We start from the raw sequence: 27,704 nt of genomic DNA on the forward strand, positions 1-27,704 counted from the left end.
AAAAAAAAACCAAAAAAACAGCTTCGTCATGGCAAATTTTTGAGTTGACACTCCCAATAGACCAGAATATTTTATCTTTCCACAGCTCAAGTTGCAGAGAGAAATACAATTTCGTTTCTCTGTGTATAGTCATTTCCACTGACTAAGCAGATGTTACCAGTAGTCACACTCTAAAACACTTGAATTTCATCCAGAGAGAGAAAAAAAACCCAAAAAAACAGCTTCGTCATGGCAAATTTTTGAGTTGACACTCCCAATAGACCAGAATATTTTATCTTTCAACAGCTCAAGTTGCAGAGAGAAATACAATTTCGTTTCTCTGTGTATAGTCATTTCCACTGACTAAGCAGATGTTACCAGGGTGAAGTTATAATCAGCAGCAACTAATTAGGCTGTATAAAAAGAATGTGTTTTGTTCCTCAATGAAACTTGGGACCTTATTTTCTACCTTCACTACAAGGTAAGATAGTAACTCCAGCAGCCACCTTTGACTTCAGAAGCTTTGTTGGATGAAACAGTGATTCACTATGATGAATATGCAGCAGCAGCAGGAGCAGCAGGGAGGTGACGGTGTCTAAGTGTTTAACATCCCAACTAACAACCTGGATGTACCAAGTTCAAATCTAGCTCATTCCACAGAAACATTTTCACTTAGAGATGTTGGCAACCTTCATATCATCCCTCTTGTAAGTATCCAGTGTCTTTCTAGAAAGAAAAGAATGCCAACAATATTCATCAACAGGGGCCAGGTCATTACAGGAATGGTCTGTTGATTTTGGGGTCCCAGGATAAAAATCCCTTGTCTAAAGATAAATACAATGTCAGTGGTATTTTGCTCAGACATGAAAGAAACCTGCATTTCATCTACACTTATCTGGCTTCTTATTTGCTGTTCAATAATTCTCTCAATCACTTTCAGGACCTGATCCATCAACTTTCAGCTGCTGTAATCTAATATATAAAAGGCTATATCTCTGTCTGTCTGTCTCCATATTTTCAAACTCTATCTCCTCTGAAACTAAAAGTCGCAGAGTGGTGTTAAATGGTTGGATTTTTTATGGACCATTCTTTTATGAGTCTTCAGCCTGTTAAAATAATTTTTAAGGGATCAAAAATAGGTCAAAATTGTAAAACTGGTTATACATTTTGTACATTCATCTTAGTTTATTTTTCATTTTTGATCAGTTTATATGTGTGTCACATTAGTACAGTGGTAATGTTACCAGCTTTGGTTGTAATAGTTTTGCTTTCAGTTTCGATTCTAGCTGATGGCACCCAAATACTGTTTTTTTTATTTTTGAAAAATCACGGCTCTTTAATAATATATATGAAATCTAGATAAATTAAAATATCATATTAAACATTTTTTATGACCGGGCAAAGCCAGACGCCCCCTTTCTATAAAACTCACTATGTCTGTCTGTCTCTCTATCTGTCTGTCTGTGTGTGTCTCCATATTTTGAAACTATCTCTTCCGAAACTAAAAGTCACAGAGCAGCGCTAGGGGCCTCAAAGGATTGGATTTTTTATGGACTGTTCTTTTATGGGTTTTTAGCCGGTTAAAATAGTTTTGAAGGGGTCAAAATTGAAAAAATCCTTATAAATTTTGTACCTTCATCTTAGTTTATTTTTAATTAGTCCATATGCTTATCACATTGGTACAGCGGTAACATCAACAGCTTTGAATGCTACAGTTTTGCTTTTGGTTTCGATTCCAGCTGATGGCACACAAATATTTTTCTTTTTACTTTTGAAATCACAGTCCTATAATAATATATACGAAATCTGGACAAATTAAAATATCATATTTAAACGTATTTTACAACCGGGCAAAGCCGAGCTGCCCCCTCCCTGCTAGTCATCTATATGTAGTGCTTTCCATTTAACCATGTAACAATTCACAACTGTATTAAGTTCCCAGTCTTTCTTTGATGATCAGATTGGTATAGAGTGTTATCATCTCAATGCTTGTTTCACCTACAGCCTTCTGCAACTATGCCTTAAGCATTATCTTTCTTCATCTCACTTACAGCTTCATATACCATTGTTTTTTCTCAATTTTTATAGCTGGACCAGATATTGCCTCTGCAAATTCTCATAGTGAAATTTCAAAGTACCTCGCTTGTCTTGTTCATACATTGCTAAAAGTACATTGTCATTTCGAATGCACTTCTTTCCAGCAATATCCATATTTGCTGTCTGTTTAGCTGTCCTGAATACTTCATTCTTTTGGTCATCCCTTTATAGTATATCTGGAAACCTGGCTTTCTCAGCTTCCTTTTTAACTGTGTATATTCTTCTTCTTGTTTCCCTCCAGATACACATCAATATTTACTAAAGCATTGAATCAATTGTTTCCACTTTTTCTTTTTTTTTTATAACTTCTCAACTTCCTCATTTGCACACCATGTCACCCTATACCGTCCACCCAAAAGCCTTATCAGTTATATTCAGCACTGTATTCTTCAACCTTCCACTGTTTACCATCTTCATCACTAAGATCCTTCGCAAAATTCTCGAAAGTGATAATTTTGCAAAAAAAACTGTATCCAATGCAACAAAAACGAAGGCTAGACATGGGTTTTCTACACCATTGCACAGATAAAAATGGCCACAGATTTTGAGTGTTACACAATGTTATTGTTGTGTTGGAATCCCCCAGAAAGAGAAAAAGATTTCCAGCTCAGATTTCGCAAATGGATTCAGGTGCAATCCGATTTTTGTAGTATTTATAAGCATTGGTAATAAATGCAATGGAATTACTCGTAAGTTGAGAGATGAACATCCCATCATTTGATCGCTAAACTCATGTCACACATGTTCTTCATTCAACCTCCACATCTTTCTCCTAGGGATAAATTTCCTTTTTACCTCACGAGCTTTCATTCAGCATGAAATTGTAAATAATTGTTTTGCGCTTTGTCACAATAATTTCACCAGGTATTAATTCCACATGAGATGTTTTCTCTTTTTTCTAAAAGGAGTGTTTGAAACCAACATGTCGATTGCAAGATCAAATTCTAAAATTCTTTCTCCATATTCCTATCAACGTATCTATTTCCTTTATGTAACCCCTAAAAATAATGAGTTTTCCAACATGTTGATTCAAATCAAGTACTCCCTTTTCATTAATTTTAATCCTTACTGCAGTAAGCCCATCGAAAACCTTATTTTTCGCATCTTAACTCAAACTACAGTGTAGTGCATAAATAGATGTAGGCGTGAAAATTTCTTCACCAACCATCAACTTCATCAGAAATGAGTTGCTCACTTACATGATAAACTTCAATCACTTTATCGATCCATCTTTCTCTTCATTAAAACATCACCATTAAGCCAATACAACCTATACCACTTGCATTCTTTCCCATAACCATTCCAGCAGATTTGCCTCTCCAACGAGTTTCTTAGACACAATACAGGACAATACATCTCTCAAGAAACTCAACAACCGTGTCAAACCATTCATACAAGCTTCCAACATTTAAATTAAAATGAAATGCAACTGATTTTCTTTGGAATTAATTTCCTTATTTGAGGAAAGATTTTTATTGCTCAAATGCTATCCTGGCACCTACACATTGAAGTGATGGAGCCTAGTGTTTTTATTGAGACATTATTTTTAGATGCTTGCCTACCAATGCTAAAGAATAATTCATCTGCCCTTTTGTTTTTTGAGTTTTTTTTTAAATTTGTTTTTCCAAAGGGCATAAAACAGAGCATTATATAAAAGATCTAAATTACTAAGTTGAAAGACAATTTAAAAATAAATGCTTAGCAGATTAGTACCTATAATATTAGTACTACAGCTATAACAGATCAAATGCTATATATGTTCCACTTCAAATCTGATTAACAATAGAATCGCTTTGAATTATAGTATTTTCAGTTATGAGCAACATGCTAAAGAAACTTTGTTAGCTAAATTTATTGGAATTCAAAACATGATAATATTGCATATGATTTAGAAGAAGGCCAGAGAATGAATTGGCCCAAAATCAACAGAGATTAGAGCATTCCAGTAATGATCTGGTTCCTGTGGATTTTTTACAGTTGAAGTTAAGTTCTGTGCAGTTCCAGGCTTTACCTTCTCTCTTTGAGAAGTGGTTGTTTTATTGCTAATCGCTTGATGCGCCCTCACCAGGGAATGCCGACAGCGCTGCCCAGGAAGTCTTTTGCAGGTCAGAGTGCTCCTCCTCTGGAGCGCTGACTTCTCAATCCTACTTTCCGACTGTGGTGCATAAGCTTTTGCAGCGGGAGAGAACTAAACAACCTACGCCAAGAGATTACAGTGATTGCACGTATGAAAATAGTTTCATGACATTACTACGCACATTACAATGATAAGACATATTGTACATATAATGTTTGAATATAAAATAGTATATATATTTTTTGGCACCATTTTCTCTCTCTCTCTCTATATATATATATATATATATATATATATTCTAATTTTCTCTTACAGATATGATGTTTGAATATATTATGGAACATCATACAGTATATCGATACACTATGGCTGACTGGGATAGCTTCCGTACACTTATATCAGATCTACCGCTGTATTCATTGTTTAAAAAGGATGTATCCTCTATAGTATCAGACCTGACAGAATGGTTAATTGTAAGTATAGACCATTTCATACCCTCGAAAAAGTTCCAGCAAAAACCTAACAGCCAGCAATGGTTCTCTCCAGAATATGCTGCTGCCATTGCGCACAGAAATCACTTTTTCCATTGCCTCCAATGTAATAGATGTATGGAAACTAAAGCCGCTTTCAGGACTGCCAGCAACCATTGTAAGAAAGTAATAAAGAACGCAAGAGAGTTGTATGCTCAGTCCGTCAAGTCCAAAGTAGCTGAGCAGCAGCTTGGTTCCCACCAGTTTTGGCAAATAGCAAACAGAATCCTGAACAGAAGTGTGTGCTCTATCCCAACTATCATAAATGGACCTGAGGTAATCTCATCAGCATCAGACAAAGCCAAACTCTTTGCCAAGAACTTTGCAGCTAATTCTACCCTTTGCGACCAAGGCCGCCAACTCCCAATATTTCCTCCTGTATCAGAAAACACGCTATGTGATATACAAATATCTGTTCGTGATGTTGCCAAGCTAATCAAAAACCTTGATTCCAGTAAAGCAACTGGCCCTGACGGTATTCCAATTATAGTACTCAAAAAACTTCAACTAAAACTAGTGTCCATACTTATAAAACTGTTTAAACGTTGTCTTAAGGAGAATTGCTTCCTATCACCCTGGAAAATCTCATCAGTATGCCCTGTATTTAAGAATTCAGGTGATCGTTCATCCCCCTCTCAGTACAGGCCAATAAGTCTCCTGTGCGTCATGAATAAGTTGCTGGAATCTGTGTTAAATAGAGAAGTAATCAACCATCTCAGCAGAAATAACCTTCTTAGTGACACTCAATATGGTTTCCGTTCTGCTAGATCTACAGCAGATGTGCTTACAGTTATATCTCATAGGATTAGCGAATCGCTCGACAGAGGCAACCTTTCTAGGGCAATTGCTTTTAACATATCTAAGGCCTTTGATAGGGTATGGCATAAAGGTTTACTTCACAAGATCTCCAGCTATACCATAGCTGGAAATGTCTTCTCAATTATTAAATCATTTCTCTCTGATAGGTTCATAAGAGTAGTAGTTGATGGGCAGAAATCGGAAGCTCACAGTATTTATGCTGGAGTCCCTCAGGGATCCATCCTGGGCCCAACCCTTTTCCTGATCTACATTAATGATCTTCCAAATCACATCCTTACATCATTCGTAGACATTTCAGTTGATGACACTACCATCTATGGTAGCACATCTAAGACTGTAAACGACCAAGTTCTCTCCAATTCTCTCTCCTCTGATCTTGAGCACATGATACACTGAGGAAAGGAGTGGCTGGTTACTTTTAATGGATCTAAAACCAAGCTTCTATCTTTACATCGTCAACATTCTGATCCCCATCTGGCATCAATTGAAATGAATGGCTTTCGTCTTCAGGAGGCCTCATGTTTTGACAAGCTTCTGGGCTTGACCTTTACTCCTAATCTGAAATGGAACACCTACATTAAATCTGTTGCCAAGGCCGCTGGAAAAATGGTGGGATCCTTCTATCGATCCAGTAGATATCTCACTACTAATGCAATTCTCTATCTATATAAGAGCCAGGTACGTCCAAGGATGCCACATTTGGGCAGGAGCTGCTAGAAAGGATTTGTCCTCTCTTGATAGAGTTCAAAATAGACTTTGTAGCCTTGTAGATGTCCTTTTCTCTTCTCTGCAACCTCTATCTCACAGAAGAGATGTTGCGAGTTTGTCTCTGCTTTATCGTTATTTTCATGGCAAGTGCTCGACTGAGCTTCAATCTATGGTCCCCCCCCTCGCCAAATTTTCACAAGAAACACTCGTCTTGCTGAAAACACCATCAATAATTTCCCCCACTCTTTATCCATGCCTAAACCTAAACGTAGATTCCATGAAAAAAGTTTCTTTCTTAGAACTGCATGCCTGTGGAACTGTCTTCCATTTTCCTGCTTTCCAGCTGACTACAATCTGATTGTCTTCAAGTCCAACATAAACAACTTCTTGATGAGCCGTTCCACTTAAGTTAATAATTTACCGAATTTCCATTACTAACAATTACTATATTGTTCAAATGATACTATCCACTCTTAGCCCTTATCCTCGAGTGGTCTCTGGGCCTTGATAAGTGGTGATGCCTATGTAAAAAAAATAAATAAATAAAATAAAAAATAATAATAATTGCCTAGATTTCATTCCGATTTTATTAAGTTTTATCCTGAAACTAATATAAAACGTAATTGATGGAGCCCTTTTCGAAGTTATAAAAATAACTAAGTCCACAGCGAGCAGCACCTTCCTAAAAAAAAAAAAAAAGAAAAGAAAAATGCATCGAATTTACCTTCCATAGTAATTTTTTTTTATTATTAACTACCGTAAAATGCTAAAATGGTCCGGAAATGAGGAATGAATTGATGCAAGATTTATGCTAAAGTGACTCTAAATATGGAGAAAAAAAATTCTTTCAAACAGGTTTTTCAAATGCCTAAAATAGTAGAATTTTATTTGGGGCACTACCGGAGAAGAGTACGCATGCATGCAGATTGCAGCGGCCCTGCTATTTTAACAGCGTCGGCGACGATGGCTCCCCAAATTGTAGAGCCATGATAATCTCGGGAAGACAAGTAAAGACGGTAGTTTCCCGTTGCTTGATCGTCTTGATTCAGGGGTGTATCTCATCTCCCCCCGTGTACATACAGCGGCGACAGCGCCTATCCTTTCCAAATGGTCACCCATTTACTGCGCAGATTCATTGTTGCTTAACATTGGTGATCTGGCGAGAACTGGTGTATCATAACGTAATTGTGCTGTATAATCTACAATAATACTGGCTTAAGTTCACAATTCCGTCTGAAGATTCCAAAATTCAAAAGAAAATTTTAAAAAATACGCGTCTGAAGAAAGTCGGAGGCTACATCGGCCGAAACGTTGGGAATAGATGAAACTAATAGTTTGAATAATCCGAATTAAAAAAAAAAAAGGGCAGTTAGAATTCAAGCAACAATTTCCGAATTTAAATGTTGGAAATTCTATAGAGATTAACTAGTATTAGCTATTATTTAGATAGACTTCATTTTTAAAATGAGTTATTTAGTTAAAGTTACAAGCTTATTGAGACAGACGGAGGAAGGGGGGTACACACAAACTTTGAGGAAGTCGGACGCGCACTCTCAACTGGGTTGTTGTTTAATGTTCTGTTTAATTTCAACAGGTGACATTTTCCCTTGTCACCGTCTTCGCGATGTCATGGTACGTAATATGCGATTCTTACTGTTATTGTTTTTTTTATTATTATTATTATTCTATAAAGCCTCAGGCAATGTTGTTGATTTTTTATATATATATACGTATATAATAATAACTGTTATTATTTATATTATGGACCATAAATATAATATCAAATAAACTTATTTGCACATTCATATTCATCATCGTGTTCGTTCATGCTGCCGGGCGCAGTAATCGGTGACACTTACAATGCTTAGTTATTTCTTAAATTATTTGGGACCATTTTCTGTACTGTACCATTTTTACGGTATCTTTTGTTTATTAAATTGTTAGGTGAAAGTACAGAATAGTTGAAAAAAAAAAAGACCCCCCCTCTTCCCATGAATAGGTTTCTTTGAATAATGTTATTATTTTCAGCACGGTCCGTATATCTATTTTTTTTTTTTTTTTTTTGTAGAAAAATGCGAATTTTCTTCCGCTGCGACTGCGACACAAAGTTAAGAATCTTGTTTAATGTTTCGATTTACTTGTCTCCCCGCGAGGACAAAATCAAACATGATCTTTTTTCTTTTTTAAATGTAGATGATCTCTCTCTCTCTCTCTCTCTCTCTCTCTCTCTCTCTCTCTCTCTCTCTCTCTCTCTCTCTCTCTCTCTCTCTCTCTCTCTCTCTCAAATAAAAAGGGTACTCTGGAACAAAATTAAAAATTGCCCCAGTCTTGGAGGATTTCTTTTCCGCTTCGATCGAAAGCCCATATACTACTAAGTTTGGCCCCACTCAAAAAAAAAAAAAAAAAAAAAGTCTTTCTGATTTACATTTCCAAAACTAATTTTTGATTAATTTCTAAACGGGTTTGGAAAAAAGGAAAGAAAAAAAAAAGTACATTAAAAATCATGTTACGACAAGTTTTATCTTATATGTGAAACGACAAACGTCGAAATAAATATTATAGACCGAAAAAAAATATAGTTGCCATCTTTATAAACAAGTCGAAACGGAGTTAAAGGCGCATAATTAGAATCCATAGTTAATGGCACGAACCTTCCCCATTTTTTTTTTTTTTTTTTCTGTTTAAAAGTTTTAGAAATCCCCAAAAGGGTAAAATAATATTTTCTTTGATTTTTATGTTTAAAAAATAGTTCCGTCCTTAACTAGAAATTATGAATGTGAATTGTCCCCACTGCCCAAACCCTTGTTTCGACAGGGTTTGAAAGATTTTCCATCCTGGTCTTCATTTCGGTATTTCATGAAACTTGCTCTAATTTACTGTTTTTGATGTTGTTTTAAAAACTTGGTTTAAAGTAAATAAATAAGGTGTTATTTGTTGATTAACCCTCACCATCGAGTTCCTCTCCAGAAAACGCAGTTGTACATTTTTAGGCGATTACGTGTTAAGACTATGAAAAAACTTTTTGAAGAGAAAAAAAACAACATTTTTTGTTTTCCTGAATTTACAATGTGAGATGAGTTTCATAAAGTTCAAGTAAAATGACCCCCCCTCCTCTATTTTCAGTACATTTTAAGGTTTGAGGGCATTTAGTTAATCATCTTATATATTTTCTATGGCCGATAAATCCTGTGTTTTTATCTTTTTATGTGGGGGAGGGTTTGTTTTAAGGTGGTTGCGTGCGTGTGTGTGTGTTTTATGTAATTGCCAGGCAAACTTAGGATAAGCTGCCCTAAAAAGCTAGAATGGCCCGGAAATGCGGAATCAGTTTACGCTGAATTTATGATCACCCACCATCCTCGGCCCCCAAAATCAACAGAGGTTTAGACCATTCCTATACTGGCCTAGTTCTGTGTAGTCCTAGGAGATCCATCCTCCCAGGCTTTGCCTTCTCTCTTTTTAGTTTAATCGCCTCGGGCACACTTACTGCGGCTGACCAGGTCAGCGCCCCAGTCCCCACCCCACCCCCTATTGGGGGCACTGACTACTCAATCACACTTTCCGACCCTGGTATTACAGTTCCTGCAATGTGAACATATAACTCCCCACCCACTTGGAATTAATTCTAAAATAAATATGTTTTTGTTTATTTTATTTCCAAGTTTTTGTGAGTAATCGCATAAATAAAAAATAGGATTGCAGGGGGGGGGGGTGTAACCATGGGTATTCTTTACAACAAAAAAGAAAATAACTAAACTGATTTTACCGGAAATAATTTGTGATTACTAAACTTTAAAAGTTTTTTTATTTTTTTTTATTTGTTCGTTTTGATTTACTGTAGTTTTTTTGTTTTTTTTTCTTAAAGCAATTAGTTTCATTTCAATTTATTTCTAACTTTGTTACTTATGCAACATACGGAGCCTGTTAAAATTTATTATTTAGAAACTTATTCTTAACATCGGGAGGGGGTGGCATTTTTTTTTTTTTTTTTTTTTTTTTTTTTTGCATATATGTAACTATTTTGTACTTTCATCTAACAATTTAAAGTTTATGAAATTAAATTGTTAGGTGAAAAAGAAAAAATAGCACGGGGTTCGTTATTTTTTGTTGGACATTGTAAAAAAAAAAAAAAAGAAGCCTCAACCAAAAGTTTTAAAAAAATCTTAGTCAACATCGCCTTTTATTTTTTTTATAAACTAATCTTTTTCGTTGTTTTGTTCTTTAAATGATTTTATTTCTTCAGATTTTATTTCTATTGTATTTTCCTTCTTTTATTCTGTTGTGTTCTTTACGTAATTAATTTAAACCGCGTTAATTTTTGTCGGATTCCAAGTAATTTTGGCAAATAAACTATTTCATTTCCTTTATTTATACGGACAATTTCACTGTTGTTGTTTTTTCTTTTGTGTTTTTTTAAATTGTATTTATTTAACTTCTCATGAACCGATTTTTAGTTAACCGGATTTTTTTATTCCTTGTGTGTCTGTGTGTGTGTGTGTGTGTGTGTGTGTGTGTGTGTGTGTTATTGCAGTTTAACATCCCCGAGTAAATTGGTTGTTCCGCGGAACGTAAGCTCTCCCCGTGTTAAGAATGGCTTTCTAAATTTGCTTGGGAATGTTAAACTACACAAATGCACAAGTGCTAAAATAAAAAAAAAATAATGTACCAAATTTAACGATTTCACTCAAAATAAAATATCTAATTAAAAAAAAATCAATATTTCTTTTCCCAACAAATTTAATTTCTTCTTTCTTTCCTCAACGACATATTATTCCGATCCGCAAAAGAAAATATGTAAACACTTTCAAATTTCATATATTTCTTGATACATGTCACTCTTTTTCCCCTCTTTCTGCTAAGTACACACATTGTGCGTGCGTTTCTCGTCTGTTCGTAACTTTGATAAATACACAGTGACTTCTTATTATTATTATCATTATCATGTTAATTGCATATTTACCAAAAATAAACTTAAACAAAAATTAAAACGATTTTTTTAATCCCATTTAGAAAAAAATGTAAACAACAGTTTTTGATCGCAAGGTCAAGGCCACTACTTGCTCTATGAAATTGTGGGTGACAGCCATCTTGATTTTTACTCATTCAATGTTTACACATTTTAATCATGCATTTCTTTTTTTAGATGGGTAAAATAAATTAATTTTTTACTCGAAATGACTTCTCAGGTAATAATGTTTAAGATAACATGTTTAATACCTATACAAATTTATTTTCTCATATCACTCACAAACCCTATTTAGTGACATTACTGGCTTAAACTAGCATTTAATTTTTTTTTTTTTTTTTTTTGCATGTAATTTTTATATATTTTTTTTTTATTTTAAAGTAATCTTACTGCCGGAGAAATACAATGGCGGATTTTGGTAAATGTGCAATTTCGCTGTCATATTTAAGATTTAAAAAATAAAATCGGTATCTTTTTACGATCTGCTCCTGCTCCAGCGTAGTATAAATACCCCAAACCTCCCGTTAAGAACGGCTTTCGAAATAACCCCCCAACCTCAACCTCCTCATGTTAAGAACGGCTTTCGAGGTTGAGGGTGTTTATTCCGAAAGCCGTTCTTAACATGAGGAGGTTGGGGATGTCTATACTACGCTGGGGCAGATCATAAAAAATTACCATGAAATCGTTATTATTGTAAGATTTGTAGCTTCGATAGCCTTCCCCTCCAAAAGTAAATTTTACTTCTTTTTTTTTTAGACGATTACTGAAAACCTTGGTGGAAAGAAACAAAACTGCAATTGTTTGAGACTTTTTAGAATTTTACATAAAATGATCCTTCATTTCAAGCTTTTATAACGTTTAAGACAATTAACTATTTTTTTTTTTTTTTAATGACAGATAAATTTTCTGCCTTTCGGGGAGGGGGGGGGGTCTACTTTAGGTGATTATATGTTGTGTTACGACATTGCCAGTCGAGTTTTTAGTTAGTGGTAAAAAAAAACTATTTACCTGAACTAAAAAGTTAAGAGGGCTCGCAAATGGGAGATCATTGCACACTAAATGTATATACAAAACTGATCTTCCGCTCTTAATTTCAGAAAGTTTTTTTTTTTAGGGTATCTACATGTAATCACCTAAAAAAGTAGAATCAATTATTAAAGTTCTGAATTTTTTTTTGTATGAGTGCTAATTGTTTATATTACTTGTATTGATCGGACGATTGTTCTCATCTTGAGTGTTATTTGTGTAACGTTTCGGTCGGATTGTCCTTTGACCGTCTTCAGGCATGTTGACTGTTATAACTTTTCTCCTTTCTTTTCCAAACAACAACCAAGATGCATGAAGACGGTCGAAGGATAATCTGACAGAAATGTTGCACAGATAACACTCAGGATGAGAAGAATAGTCTCATAGTAACATAGAATCTATTATACCAAATAATTAGTGCCATACTTCAGTTCATGCCTTGTAAAATACACCCAACCGATTCTTATTATAATTTAACTCTAAAGGTTAAATCATGGGGGGGGGGATTCTTTATCTATATATCTATAAAAGTGAAAAGGTCTGTCTGTGTACATTTCCCTACACAATAACTCTGTCAATTTTCAGTCTACAGACTCGAAATTTGATATATAGGGTAATGAGATTTGGGAAGATCTTTGTAATCAGTTTTCAGCCAGAAATTTGGCTGTTAAGGGGTCAAAGTTCAACGATTTGACCTTTGAGAACTCTACCAAACTCTTCCACCAATTTTGGGTTTAAACACTGAAATTTTAGATCTGGGTTCCTTGGACATGGATCTAACTTAATAACTTGATTTGAGCCCAAAACAATAAATCTTAAGGGGTCATAATAGGGGTCAAAGTTAAAAAAAAAAAAAAAAACAATCGACCTCTGCGGTCTTTACCAAATTACTCAGACAATTTCTGGTCTAAACATTTGAAATTTTACATAAAGGGTATTCAGAGATAGGGCAAGCTTTTTAATCAGTTTGGATTGAAAATTTGAGCTACAAATATATAAATCTATGTATGCATGTTTGCATGTCTGCCTAAAACTTTTGACAGGTGACGGATTTTCACAAGATTAGTATTGTTTTGAAGCTCGACCCTTCAGACGACAAATACAGAAAAATTGTCTAAAAATATTAATTTTTTTACTCTCAACTGGGCACTTTTCTACAGGGAGGGGTCGCTTTTTCGCTGATATTTTCGAAAGTCATCCCCTCTTTTCGATTGTCTAGCCTTAATTTAAACCTATGTCACTTCTAGTTTGGCGGTGGTCGTAACAGCAAAGACGTCACATTTTTTTTTCATTCTTTTCCTCTTTCACGTTACGGGTTCGAGCCTGCCTTCCTACAACCACTTTTTTTTTTTTTGGTCAACACACACCTCCAAACACCCACGCAATGCCAGGCACTCATGCTAGTATTTATATAAATCAAAAAAATAAAAAATTTTTAAATGTAATAAATAAATAAAATTAAATGTACGGTTGCTTAATATTTCTAGTGAAAACAACTTTATTTTAAACATAAAACTAAGTTGTTGATTTGAAGAAGGTGGGCTTTTTCTACCGTGCTAGAAAGTTACTTACGCCTGAAAGTATCCTTTAACTCTACAAGGCCACCATTCGCCCAGGTATGGAGTACTGTAGTCACATTTGGGCCGGTGCATCTTCTACTAGTCCCTCACTCCTGGACAGGGTCCAAAAGAGAGTCGCCAATCTGATATGTACTGAACTTTGATCTATGCTTCCAGCTCTGTCCCATCGACGAAATGTTGCATCTCTCTGCTTGTTTTACAAGTATTTTAATGGTGAATGCTCCAACGAACTACAAGCCCTTGCACCCCCTCAATGTAAATATCCCTGACCAGCTGACTACAACATGGTTGTTTTCAAGTCCAATGTTGAGCTGTTCCCTTAAATAATCAAGTTATACCAAAATGATTACAATGTTGTTATTCCAATGATTACCATACACCCATTAACCTTTGTCCTCGAGTGGCCTTGATAATTGGTGATTCCCTAGTAAACAAAAAAAAAAAATTGTCCATGTTGCAAGACTCCAGCAAAAGAAAAACCAGAACATGTTTTCTTCAAATGCAGCCAAACTCTGGCAGTATTGCTCACATCGATCCCAACCCAAGCATCCCCACTAGCTGAATGTACCCTACATCATCCTTAATGTTAGGTCACCGTAGGACTGGGAGAAATGGATGGTGTTTCTCACAACCCTGGTCATAGTGAGATTAGTGGTGTGAATGTCACCTCTAAATGTGAACCGAGGGGTTGGATCTTTTGCTGATCAGGATCTGATGACGTTCTTTAATTGAACGTCAAGCTCAGTTATGATAGAAAAAGATTACATCACACGTTTTTTTTAAAGAAGTAGCGAGCTTGTGCGGATGCAGAGGAGTCAAGTTCGGATACGTGTTCCATGCTTGAGCATCGTGCACACGGTTCCTGGTCCTATCAGACCCTAGACCCTTTAAGATAAGCCTTTTTTAGTTTCTTAGCTAGCCGAGTGAATGCTCCCCTCCCTCCCCGATAGGAAACCTCCAAGATGCCTACTCCCAATTTTCCTTTTCACCCATGGCCTCCCCCAAATTGTATTCATCTTGGAAGAACATCACATACTCCCAAACTCCCCCACCCTATTTTTTTTCTTTTGCCATCTAGAGTTTAGCTGACCTGCTTGCCTATGGTTCCCAACAAGCTGGAAAACGAACGTCTGCCATTTAGAAAGGGTTAGAAGGGTGTTACTAAGAGTCTGCCATTTAGAAAGGGTTAGAAGGGTCTTTGTAGTTTTATTTTTTTCCCACCACTATGCTAATGAAATTTTTTTAATAAAAACAATCTATTTATGTACAGATTTATTTGAGGAAAGAAGAAAATCGATTTGGGACAACCCCTGGAATGAATGTGGTATTATGGTGATTGAAGACGCAAGCAAGGAACAGCTTAGACAGTCAAAAATAGGGCTATGACAACAGCATATTGTTGTATCTTGATCCCTCTAATGAGTTATTGTAAATAAATTATCATATAGAAGCAAGAAAGACAGGCGAAGAAGTTTAAATTAAAACTTTTATTTTGGATGCGTTAGTGAGGTTTGTATTGTCCTGTTGTCAGGGTGTGCCACTGCCCGCTTAGTCGAGAGAGATAGCCGATTTAATGTAGATAGCAGTCCTTGTTCATGGAGCTGTTTATTGCTGGCGATGACGGCAGCAACCTTGCTGCTTGATTCTTGAGAAGATGGTGATGATTTTGCTGCTGATTGTTGAAAGGATGGTGATGGTGATAACGGCACTGCTGCTAATTGTTGCAGAGGTGTTGACAATGATACCATGTTCTTTGAGGTCTGGACACACACTGCTGCTGCTGTCTGTACCCGGCCAAATTTATACTTTGCACACAGACATAGTTTAAGACACAAGAGCCTTGGGTAGTAGGGAGTTGGTTTTTTTTGTATCCCAGGTTATGTTAATTTCTGTGTTTTGACTCATGGTAAGGAGTTATCTGTCTAAGGGGTATGTTCATTTGTCTGTTTTGGGTTAATGCTGATAAATTTGTGGATATATTCGAGTAAAACTTGTGCTTCCACTTTGTCCGTTGAATTAATTATTGGTGCCAATACACATCCTGGGAGACTGCTGACCTGTGATGTTCACACTTCAAACTTGATTGTTTTCAAGCCAAATAATTCTTTCTGGTATTTTTCTTACTAAAATGAACTGCAAATTATGCTAATAACAAGGACACAGAAAAAATAGTCTTTGACGCCCATATATGTATTAAATATGCCCAGTTTGTTTATGTCAATGAACAGGGTTCATTTAAAGTGCTGCCATTGCTGTCACTATTGTTGCTCCTGTTAATTCTGTATTTTGTTGGTACTGCTATTTACATTTTGCATGTGTAAATGTGAAGAGATATGTAATAGAACAGTGCCCCCCACCACCCGATCTCAATCAGATTTACACAACAAAGTGTGGGAAGCTATCCTTTGGTCTTCTCGCTGGGATTTTTCTGGTTTCGTCAACTTGTGAGGATGGTGCACTATTCTTATCGGAGTTATATGCAGGGTTGTTTATAGGCTGTTGTTCATAATTGTTGCATAGTGGAGGTAGAAGATCTGTGATAGGTAGAAGTGGCGAGCGTGGAGCCAGATGTCAGATATGTGCGTGGTAGATCCAGGCTGTGATGCCATTTTCATTTTGTACTTGATATGTCATGTTGTTTGTTTTTAGTGATTGTGAAGTCTCCTACCCAGGGTAGGTGGGATGATTGAGCCGTAGTTGATTGGGGTTGATGGGAGTAAAATTTTTTCCCTTGCTTGAAGTGGGTGCTTGTTGGTGAACCAAGTTGCATTATCCTCCATTTTGTGGTCAGCTTCATCATTGGCCAGAGTGACATGGTGGTGAACCTGTCTTAGCAGGACGTTGATTTGCATGTCATATGCTCCCAGATCGTTGCTCCTTACTTCTTTTCTGCAAAATGTCAGTAAATCGATATTTGGGTGACAGCCGATGATCACATTATGCAGGAAGACATCAGTGGTTGGTCTTATTGATTGTGGCATTCATGGACAAACCGACAAATTCGAAAATGTCTGTCCACTCACAGTTTCTGTCCTTGCATGTAAAGGGCATTCTTCATCGTTCAGTGTTGTCGCTTGAGTTTCTGAGCTTTGCTGGGTAGTTCCAATGTAATAGAAATCTGGTCGCAGAATTGTCAGTAAACTTCTTCCATGAAGTGCATGCCTCTGTTAGAGGATACTATGCGTAGGATTTCTCTGTGCCGAAGGAAGAACTGGTACAATCAACAGGTGATGTCGATAGCACAGTCTCTTGCACATGGTATGGCTGTAAAATATCGGTTGAAACTATCCAATATCGTTAGAATGCATTGTTTTCTCTACAAGTTGAGCATTGTGACAAAATCTATGAGGACAAGTTTAAATGGTCTCTTTCCCCATTTGCAGTGACCAATGGGTTAGTGTAGGTGTCGACTGTAATTTTCTTTGCACTTTGTGCATGTGTCGCAAGAATCTGCATCGGCGTTCTTGTATACAGTTGTTGCCATCATGAGCTTGGTAGAGGTATTTGGTTCAGAGTTTGTACAGCATGATCAGCATTGAGGAATGCTTATAGTCTCTTATCAATAAAACAGAGGTTCCTGGCCCCAGAAAAAAATTGAGGTACTTGCAAGTTTCAATGATGCTTTCGTTCACCATATGTTTAATTTCACAGTTAACCTCAGCTTCCAAGGCTTAAGCAATCGGATGTTGTTTCTGACTGGTATCTGAATAGGTCGGCTTAATGTGCCCATGTCATTGTTTTTTGTACCAATTATGTTTGTGTAGCAGATGAGTAGGTTAGCCGTAGTCTCTAATTCATCTTGGTTGGGGTGGTTTGGCAGTGAAAGTTCCATGTGATGTTTCAGCCAGGTTAGCTTTTCCTCCAGAGTGCAGGAGTCAGGGCGTGGTGCCATGGTTGGGTGATCTTGGATGATATCGGTATGGGTGCTGTAGATAGAATTGTAGGTTGACAACGTTGGTTATATAATAGTGGCTGTATGTGTTGAACATCCTGAGGCAAGTATGCGTCTGAACTCTACTTTTGCTTTCTGGTTGTCTATCAAGTAAGAGCTGAGTGTATTGTGACACAGGATATTTTGACCAATCAAGATTGGTGTTGTTATCAGTATGTTTACATTTCTGAATATGGGTGAATCTTGGCTGCTGATCATGATGTCACAAGCCAGTTACCAAGGGTGATGATGCTACTGTTGATTCCTTTCACTCAGATGTCAGAGTGGGTTATATATTTCTTGGCCTCGTCTGGTAACTGGAATATTGGTATGATGCAGGTTGAGCATCCAGAATCTAGCATTGCGATGTCAGAGAAGCTCATGTTCCTGATGTTGAAGGTGGAGTGGACGAGTGGTGAACAGTGAGCATGTCCCTGAAAGTTGAAGATGTGATGACTGATGTTGGAGTGTGTCAGACGAGGCATCACATCCTGTCCTAACCAAAGGCAAAATCCTGATCCTCTGCCTTTGGTATGTTGTCGTAGCAACGGATGACATGGGCCTGTGTTTGAATGTGGGGTGGGTGTCAATATCTGCAGTTGTGTTTATTGAAATAGGAGAGGCCTCTGAGGTATCTCTTGCACACATGGATATTGGGTGTTTGCTGACAGAGTTCTCGAGACTGCCGATGGTGTCTATCAATTTGGCTGTTGATGCTCATTTGATTTGGGTGAGGATGTCTGTTAAATCGGGTGTGTTGGTTTGTTGTGTGAGGTGTTTTTCTCTGATTGGACCAACGTTGTTTTTGAGGGAAAAACATGTCTCGTGAGGTGGTGACATCAGACTTTACACCACGGTCCAGGTATCATTGTGCTTTGCATGCTATACCAATTGTGATATAGTGGTTGACCATTTTGATGAGGTGACGTACAGGTTTACGTTCCATACTTTCACTTTTTTGCTCATGAGCATTGTGCCTATGATTGAAATTAATCCATCAACAGATAGTTCAGAGTTGTCCTTTTTAAATTTGCTCTTAATGTGGACGAAAGCCTCTGAAGCTAGTTTTGAGTCGGCCTACAAAATCTGTTAGTTTTTTGCCATGTCACTGTTCTAAATCCCAGGCTCAGCTCAGATGTCGAAAGGTAATCATTTGGCTGCTGTGGGTTACTAGGGGTTCTTTCAGATGATTGAAAATGGTTGCGTCCTGGTCTGAGTCGAACATCTACTTAAATATACTTTGGTCGAGCAAGTCTTTTGCAGACTTGATAAATTTGCTTTCCAAACTAGGACAGGTGATTAGCTCTGGTGCGATATCAATTGCATGTATTTTATTCAGGGCTGTGATGAACTGGTGCACGTCATTTCCTGGACAGAGAATCTTTTGCTGCCTCATGATGTCTTGTATAGTTTGTTGGCACATTACTAGGTTGTAATCGCCATTCTCCTGAGCAGTCGTGTTTGGTATTAAGGAAGTCGATTTTAGAACAATCATGGCATCTATGTTGATTTGAATTTCCCAAAGTAGATAATCAGATGGTTGTGTTGGTCCCGCTTTCAACTTGAATAATTGTTTTTGTTCCTTGATGAGACTGAAGAGTTTGGATTGCGTGAATCCCATGTAGCTGTCCATAATTATCTTGCTGAACGCTCTGACACTAATTTGTAATACAGTAGAACCTTGGGATACGGTGGCCCTAGGATATGGTATTTTTCAGGTTACGATGTGGAATATGATGTTTTTCAGGCCCCCGGTTACAGTATTTGCCCCACCTTACGGAGTTATTTATAATGTTATTTGATTATATACATGTGTATTATATACTATACTGTATTTTGTTACTAATTTTTAATGCCGTATCCCAGGGTTCCCAGTTGTATCTCGACCACTCGTATGACTTATTGTAAATAAATGAGCATATGGAAGCAAGAAAGATAGATGAAGAAGTGTATATTAAAACTTTTACTTCAGATGAATAAGTGAGGTTGGTATTGTCCTCTGTTAATTGTCAGGATGTGCCACTGTCTGCTGAGTTGAGAGAGATAGTCGGTTTAATGTAGATAGCAGTCCTTGTTCATGGAGCTGTTGATCGTATTGTTGATTGTTGGCGATGATGGCAGTAGCCTTGCTGCTTGATTGTTGGAAAGTGTATTTTAATTAGTTTAACATTCAACATAACGACATCAGATGAAATTGTTAAAAATTACTTTGTTTTGCATTCAGCAATTGAGTAATCCCATTTTTTAAAACGGGTGAAAGGTGATAACATACTCACAAACATGAAATTTACTTAGTGTATTATTATATGGAAAGATAATGACAGTGCTTCATCAGAAATGGCTATAATCTAAGACGATCCTACATTTTGTATTTTTCAGGAATCACAGTTCTCTCTAAAAGAACCAGCAAGTGCCCTGGTGCCATGGGTAACAATAATGCTTCTCAATGGTACAGTTGCGTTTCAAAAAACATGTGGCATCCTGATGCCATCCACACGAATACCTCTGTGGATGATCGGCCACTTGAGAACCAGGAAAACAGAATCTACGAGAATTACTCCCCAGTACCAGAAAACCTGCTGCAAGCCATTATCACTGATAATGCTACCGACCTGCAGCAGTTGGTCGAAGCAAATGTTGACCTGAACATGCCCTTGAATGATAAGAACGAGACTGCATTGATTCTAGCCATACGTCTCGGCCACAAAAACCAAGTGAAGAAACTTATCAAACACCCATCATGTGACAAGAACATCCTTAACATCAAAAACTGCTCGGCTCTTGACGTAGCTCTTATCTACACCTATAACCGGCGCATGGAACAGGAGCCGGATGTCGACCACTGGGAAATCATGAAGACACTAATGTCCTCAAGCTTCGAACCCATCTGCAAAGACGCCATGTTGTACGTGATCCGGACGGCGTTGAAGTTCGGAGACACAGGTTTCATCTACCAACTGTCGGACACGGCGTTCCAGTTTTGCACTTCCTGTAAGTTTCATGAACTACTTCTTCTTCAGTTTCACAGACATCAGCCCGTGTTTGAACAACCCATGGATCCGATATTCGAAAGTTTGTCAAGGTTTACTATCAAACTTCTATGTCAGTGTAGCGGGCAGGAGCTAGGGATGTTGGTGAACAGTATGGCTTATTATCTGGAATCTCATTGGGATATTAAGCACCGACAGTTGGATCTCACCAAGAGGTTAGTGCTATATGCCACAGCAGCTGGGTGGAGATGGTCTTCACAGCACACCGATTACATTAAAATAGTTGGACCACATATAAGTAATTGGTGTATGGCTACCTTGAGAAGAGTACCCTCTTTGCTACATGTTTCACGTAGTGTGTACCGTAGAAGAATTGTTTGTAATGTTAATGTTTCATTTCAGAAACTTCCAGTTGCTGTACCGAATGCTTTAAAGGAATATATCAGATTAAAAGATGTGGAACACTTGTATGAAAAAGAACTTGAAACCATTGTTTTCTGATTGATTCATGATAGGATTATCCGGACTATGATTCCATTCTTGGATGTGGCTTTCACTAGTGAGAACAGTAACTCGAATAATCCAAATTATCGATCCTCATCTCAAAAACACCATTTTTTTGTTTTTGTTTTCTGAGCAGAGATGGGGAAAAGGTATTTTTTATAATTATTTAATTGCAATTTTGCAAACAGAAAAGAAAACGATCATTCCTTCCTACATCTTTAACTTTATTTTTGTTAATAGTTAAAATGAATTAATCTTTCCGGACCAAACCTCCACCCGCAAAAAAAAGAAGGAAATAAAATCCAAACTAAAAAGAAAGAGAAGCCAAACAAAAACCAAAACAAAGGAATCAATTAATAATTTTTGTAGTAATCTGTTTTATAAGACGGATGTGAGAAGCTAGAAAAAAAATCGTGTTCTTTTAAAATGCGACTCTAGAATATATTTATCTTCTCCCTAGGAGGTTGAACACAAGGTCAAGTGTGGATTTGATGAAAGTGTTTCTGTGGAAGGAACTGGATTCAAACTTGGCACATCTAGGTTTTCAGTTTGTGTTGCTAACCACTTAGCCACTGTCATCCCCAACGTGACTGTAGAGTAAGATTTTTTTTTTAAAGTTGGTTTGCCATATTTGATGTATAGCTGCTACAAGATAATTTCTTCCAAGTAACTAACCTTACAAAAATGTTAATTTGAATAACTTATTAACACACACACACACACACTAATATATATATATATATATAACACAAGGTCAAGTTTGGGTTTGATGAAAGTGTTTCTGTGGAAGGAACTGGATTCAAACTTGGCACATCTAGGTTTTCAGTTTGTGTTGCTAACCACTTAGCCACCGTCATCATCGCATAAGCCTGAGGAGTCCTAGAGTGGATGAAACGTGGAATATTCAATGTAGCTTAATCGCCATATATATTTTATAAATTACTAACTAGCTCTACCTACGTATTGAGCACTTTTGAAGTAAATACTTAAAGTTTACGCATAAATCTATACTTTTGTATATTAATTTATGTGAGTAAATTAAGTAGTTATATATATATATATATATATATATATATATAATTTGTTGATTAAATAAGGAAAAAACATTAATTGGGGAGGTGTTATATGTTCTTTATACCTCGGTATTTCGAAGCCTAATGCTTACCAGAAGAGGAGCTAGAGGTTGCAAACACTTCAATGCAACATCTATAAACTTGTATATATATTTGTATGTTTCAAATTCACTCATAACCTAATTAACAGATCACTAAATTTTCAAATGCAGCTGCTTAATGCAAAAGAGTTCAAATATAGACTGTATTTAGCTTAATTTAATTTGATGCAAAGGAAATAAAACAGTGGTGCAACTCTCCATGAAAATTCAGATATTTCTGGTCTTTGTTAAATATTAATCAGTATTAAATACTGATTAATAAATATTCCACATGTTTCAGTTTCTTTGTCGTGTTTTTGAAGGGTGTTTAGAGGGCACAGCTTCTAATATGAAAATTATAATATTTCAGATTTGCATTGAATTTTATCCTTAGTCATTAGACAACAATAAAGCAAGGTTCCCTAAGTTTTAATTTCTTCTTAAGACTCAATAAGCTTTAAATTTTAGACATTTTGTCTTTTATATCTATAGATTACTAAAATTCAAATGCAAAGAAAAAAATGATATAATGATGAGGTAGAGAATCAGGAGTTAATAATGTTTGTAGGAGTAATGTTTATAGAGGTTGGTCAGTGAGTTTTCTTGTTTTTTTTAAACCGACTAAGAGTTGGATTTTTTTTTTTTTTTGACAATTTACTTTTTTTACTCCCCTTCACTACAAACACCTTTTTCTTTTCTTTTTTGAAAGAAAGAATCTTGCATTTTGAGGTCCCCTCCTTTGCAGTGGGTAAGCATGTCAGTAAAAAAAAAAAATACTTGTATTTACAACTAAAAACGCGCAAAATAATAATAAAAAAAAAACAACAAAAACTATAACAGTAGACAAGTGTTTTTGCATAATTTTCAAAAATAAAATCAAGTACATTCCAAAGTGGCACTTTGTAATATTTGTTTAAAATCTATACATATTAAAGTCAATGTTTGTTTGTACATTATAAAAATTGTTATTCTAACAGAATATTCAAACAAGATTCAATAAGAATTAAATTTTTCAAGGAATCTAAAAAGACACCAATTTTATATAGAATCAGTAGGGGAATTTATAGATAAGGTTTTTTAAAAAACAGAATTCATTTTTTAAATAAATTTTCTTCATTTCATAAAAAAAATATCTGTGAAGAATGTATTTAAAAAGGGTTTAAACGTTTAAATAATGATTTTTATTTGTATTTTTTAAGGTTTAAAATCATTTTTTTTTCTAATAATCCAAATTTATTTTGATCCATTAAATCAATTTGTTGTTTTACAGCTGTCCTGTAAGAAAGATTTTTTTTCCTAACACCGTGCTAACATTTTTTATTACTTAACCTCATATTAAAAATACTATTTTTTACTTTTCTTTCAAAGCAAAATTAAAAACATTACCATTGAAATCATTATTTCCTAAAAAAAAAATCTTTGAATAATAAGATATCACTACACGTACATTGCCTGCTGAATACCACTAGTAAGAGATAAAACCTTTTAAACGTTTAAAGACAAATCTGCTTCACTTTCCTTCCTTGTAATTTGATGTTACAAATTTAATCTGATTGGTGGATTGCAGCTTTATTTTAGGCAGATAGGTTGGTAAATACAAACTATATAAAAATCAAAGCTAAATAAAAATACAAGGTAATTTCTTCTGAATAAATGACTGAATATAACACAAAAAAAAAAAACAAATTAACAAAAATGTAGCCATTCAATCTGTATTTTTAATGATAAAAATATTTTAAACTTATGTGTGACAGATCAATGGACAAATTTAGCTCTCTTGGCATACAAATTGTAGTTTGAACAAGATAAACAAAGGAAAATAATAAAATTATGAAACCTCAAATGGAAATGTTTTACTAATGGATGAAAGAAAACTCTTCAATGAAACCAAATTTCTTGGCGCAAGCATTCTTTGTTCAAAGCGAATTTTTCTTTCTAGATATTTCTCTATTCAGGATTTGGTGCTTGTTTACATTGGTGATATTTAAACCAATGCATTTCAAGTGAAAACATTATGTTCTTTCGTGTTATGGCGAAATTAGTATAAATTCTCAAAATTATGAAAACTGATTGAGTAGAAAATGTCCTAGATGTATTTTTAACAAAAAATCATTTACAATTACATTCTGTTTAAAAACGGTGGACCCTTAAGTCAAGGGAGATAAGTCAGTTTGTCATAATGAATTGGTCGTATAGCTCTTCCACATTAAAATATATGATAAAACTTGAAAATTCGATAAATACTATTTTTACTTGTAATTATTTTTCTACTGGATCATTTTTCATAATTTTCGGAATTTATACTTATTTTGACATGATACGTGAGTACGTAATAATGTTTTCACCTGAAATGTGTTGATTTAAAAGATCATCAATGTAAATAAGCATCCAAGATTCATTAAATTTTAAAAATATAATACAAAACCTTGAGTAAATTGATAATTTTCTTTTCGGGATTGAACATATTGCAATACAAAAACTATTGTTGAATACTCGTCTGTGGAGAAATGGAAAAGAATGATTCAAATTGTATATTTTGAATACTGATGTTTTTTTTTTTTTGTTTGTTTTTTTTTTGTATCTTTTCGTATGTCTTTCTTGGTTTCGTTTGAACTAAGGTGAAATTGTGGAAACAATTTTTTTCAATACTCAATAAATCCGATGCCAGAGAGGAAAGTGTCAAATTATGTTCTTTTTTTTTTTTCATACATACTACTGAATGTAATCTCTTGAATTTTTAAATCCGTTCACTGCGCACTCAAGTACTCTGCGACTGGTTTGTCTGTATCCTACTTTAACCCCTTTACTCAGCCAAGACGAGTTAACATGTTTTCGCCTAATTTGTCCTTTTCAGAGTTTGTATATTAATGTGATACTTTGTGAGCCGTTACTAACTGGTTAGAATCAAGATAGAAAATTCAGAAAGATGATAAAAGAATTTCTTTTATCATCTTTCTGAATTTTCTATCGTCAAAAGTAAGCCGAGAAAAAAAAAAAAAGACATTACTCTTTTAAAACAATGCCAGAATCTATTTCATCTAACACTTAGCATTAACAAGTTTTTGTCCTTGAAGTAGTAGTTTTTTTGGGGGTTTTTTAACTCCTTACTTCACGTAGCTTCATGCCTTGTCTGGAGTGATGAAAAAAAAGACAAAGTGAACACAAAAAAAAGAAGAAACTGAAAGAGGAAGTTAGGGGAGAAAATGCAGTAAAGAAAAAGGATACAGTTGGCCTGAGGCAAAGAGAACAGCAGCAAAACTTGAGAGAATGATTACAACACGAGACAAAAAAGTCTTAGCCGAGAGTTTAATTCAGATATAAAGTTCACTACCAACAAGACCCTAACAACACACACGCACACACTTAACAAGTCACTTGCATAAAATGTTTGTATCTGTTTTGTTTTTTTTATACATATAAATTGTAGACTATGACTGTGCACCACCAAAGACAGTTTGTCAGAAGCGCAGGCATAGTTCCACATGAATAAATCTGCACAACACAATTTCCAAAACGACTGCAGGGGACTTTATACATCAATTCTCAACATTTCGGAGACCTTTATCAACGAGAAACAAATATATTTGTAATGGAAAAGTATTTATGAAAAGTAATGATAGAGTTGATCCATCAACTTTACATACTATTGAACAACCAAAAGTAATGAGTTAAGAAAAAAATTCAAAAATGTTCAAAGGTCTAAACAAAGAAATTGTTGTTTCATTAAGGTCTAGACAAAGAAATTGTTGTTTCATTAAGTAGGTCTAAGGGGTCTAGATGAAGGTGTTATATTTATACATATATGGACTTGTAAGTAAATTTATGAGATTGACAGACTGTCACTATATTTAGAAATACATTCATGACTAACTTGTTTTGCTGAGATGCCAGTAGCTAGAGTTTATAACCAGAAGTTTATTTGCTTTCCAAGTTCATATGTCATAGTCTTATGACTGATTGACAAGGATTCATTCAACAAGGTTAGTCTCTCACTACATCTGTGTGTGGACAGCACATGAGCACTCAGTTATGTAGATAACATGAGCATTTGCCTTGCTCTAGAAGACGAGTTTTCAATTGGTTGAAGTCTAATATAAATAACCAATTAAGATTCAGTATTTTGACTTAATCAGCACCAAGCATTTTATCCAAGTAAACATTGAATATTTCATTTGTTTGCAGTTGTTGAGTTCTGCAACAAGGGTCCCACAAACTTGGTGACTCATACATATGCTGGCTATAATTCTTCTGTTCAAGCAATGCAAAAAGGGGTGAGGCATCATTTTGGGGTACACAATGTTATTGTTTATTTTATTTTTTATTTTATTATTAACTAGTTGGGCTACCCAACATTATCCAAGGCCAAAGTGTAACATAACTTCTATCCTTCCTCCTTTTTTTTTTATTTGTGCAGCTCCTCTCTCTCTCTCTCTCTCTCTCTCTCTCTCTCTCTCTCTCTCTCTCTCTCTCTCTCTCCACACACACACACACAGACAGACAAACACAATTGGAGGCAGCGTAAGGAAAATAACTCTAAATAAAAATAAACAGTTACTTTCCTTTAATTAGTGGCTGGAAAACAGATTACTTTTTTTTATGGAAATCGCTCCAGACAATGTAAGAAACTAAAAAAAAAATAAATAAATAAAAATACTTCAAAGTCCAAAATTTGCCAATGATAAGTATTAAAAGGAATACATTCTCCTCTGTATTTGCTTACTTTGAATGTCAAAAGAACACATTTCTTTTCCAAATATTTTTTTAAATTTCACTTCTATTTTTAAATGTTCTCACAAAACATTTGCTTTGTTCGAAAGACATTTCCAGATTGAAATTCTATTCAATCAATAATAAACATTTCTTTACAACAAAAGTATCAGCATGTATACAATATAATATATTATTAGTTCTATACTAGTTATGGACGTAATGTAATAAATAAAAGTAAACATATATAAGAGATAACATTATCAATTTTATGTTAATAATGTAACCTGATAAATATAATAATTTGTAAAAAAAAAATATAAAATGAAGGGTAATTATTTATAGTAGCATAATTGTTTGGTAATCTTTAAAAAAAGAAATAAATTACAGCTTTTATTTTAAAGTCAAAAACCGATAACGGTCACAACAGTAATAAAAAAGTGTCTAGTTAGAAAATTGAATGAAAAATGTTAAACCCAATTCTTAGAAATATTAATGTTTATCTTTATTGATAAAATTAATGGCATTCATTAAAGCAACAAAGCAGATAGCATCTATCTGTCCTCATTTTTTGTCAAAAACAAAAACACTGTAATTTTTTAAAAGTCTCCAAAATTAATAAAATATTTCATTTTAATCA

General features: G+C 35.2%; 1 protein-coding gene across 3 annotated transcripts; it reads left to right on the forward strand.

Moving 5' to 3' along the window:
* On the forward strand, positions 1–27,704 carry LOC145285938 (uncharacterized). Of its 3 annotated transcripts, XM_080134445.1 has the most exons (3): positions 7,732–7,842; positions 8,279–8,317; positions 20,090–27,704. In XM_080134445.1, exon 3 carries the CDS (start codon positions 20,134–20,136, stop codon positions 21,199–21,201), a length of 1,068 nt encoding a protein of 355 aa, XP_079990571.1. In that variant the 5' UTR covers positions 7,732–7,842; positions 8,279–8,317; positions 20,090–20,133; the 3' UTR covers positions 21,202–27,704. The 3 variants fall into 3 exon arrangements, with proteins under 3 accessions (XP_079990572.1, XP_079990570.1, XP_079990571.1); XM_080134446.1 differs by lacking the exons at positions 7,732–7,842; positions 8,279–8,317 and adding an exon at positions 1–686; XM_080134444.1 differs by lacking the exon at positions 8,279–8,317 and having other exon boundaries at positions 7,700–7,842.

Source organism: Euprymna scolopes, chromosome 10 (assembly GCF_053919585.1).
Source record: "Euprymna scolopes isolate OS-2025 chromosome 10, ASM5391958v1, whole genome shotgun sequence".
In the NCBI taxonomy this organism is placed as follows: Eukaryota; Metazoa; Mollusca; class Cephalopoda; order Sepiida; family Sepiolidae; genus Euprymna; species Euprymna scolopes.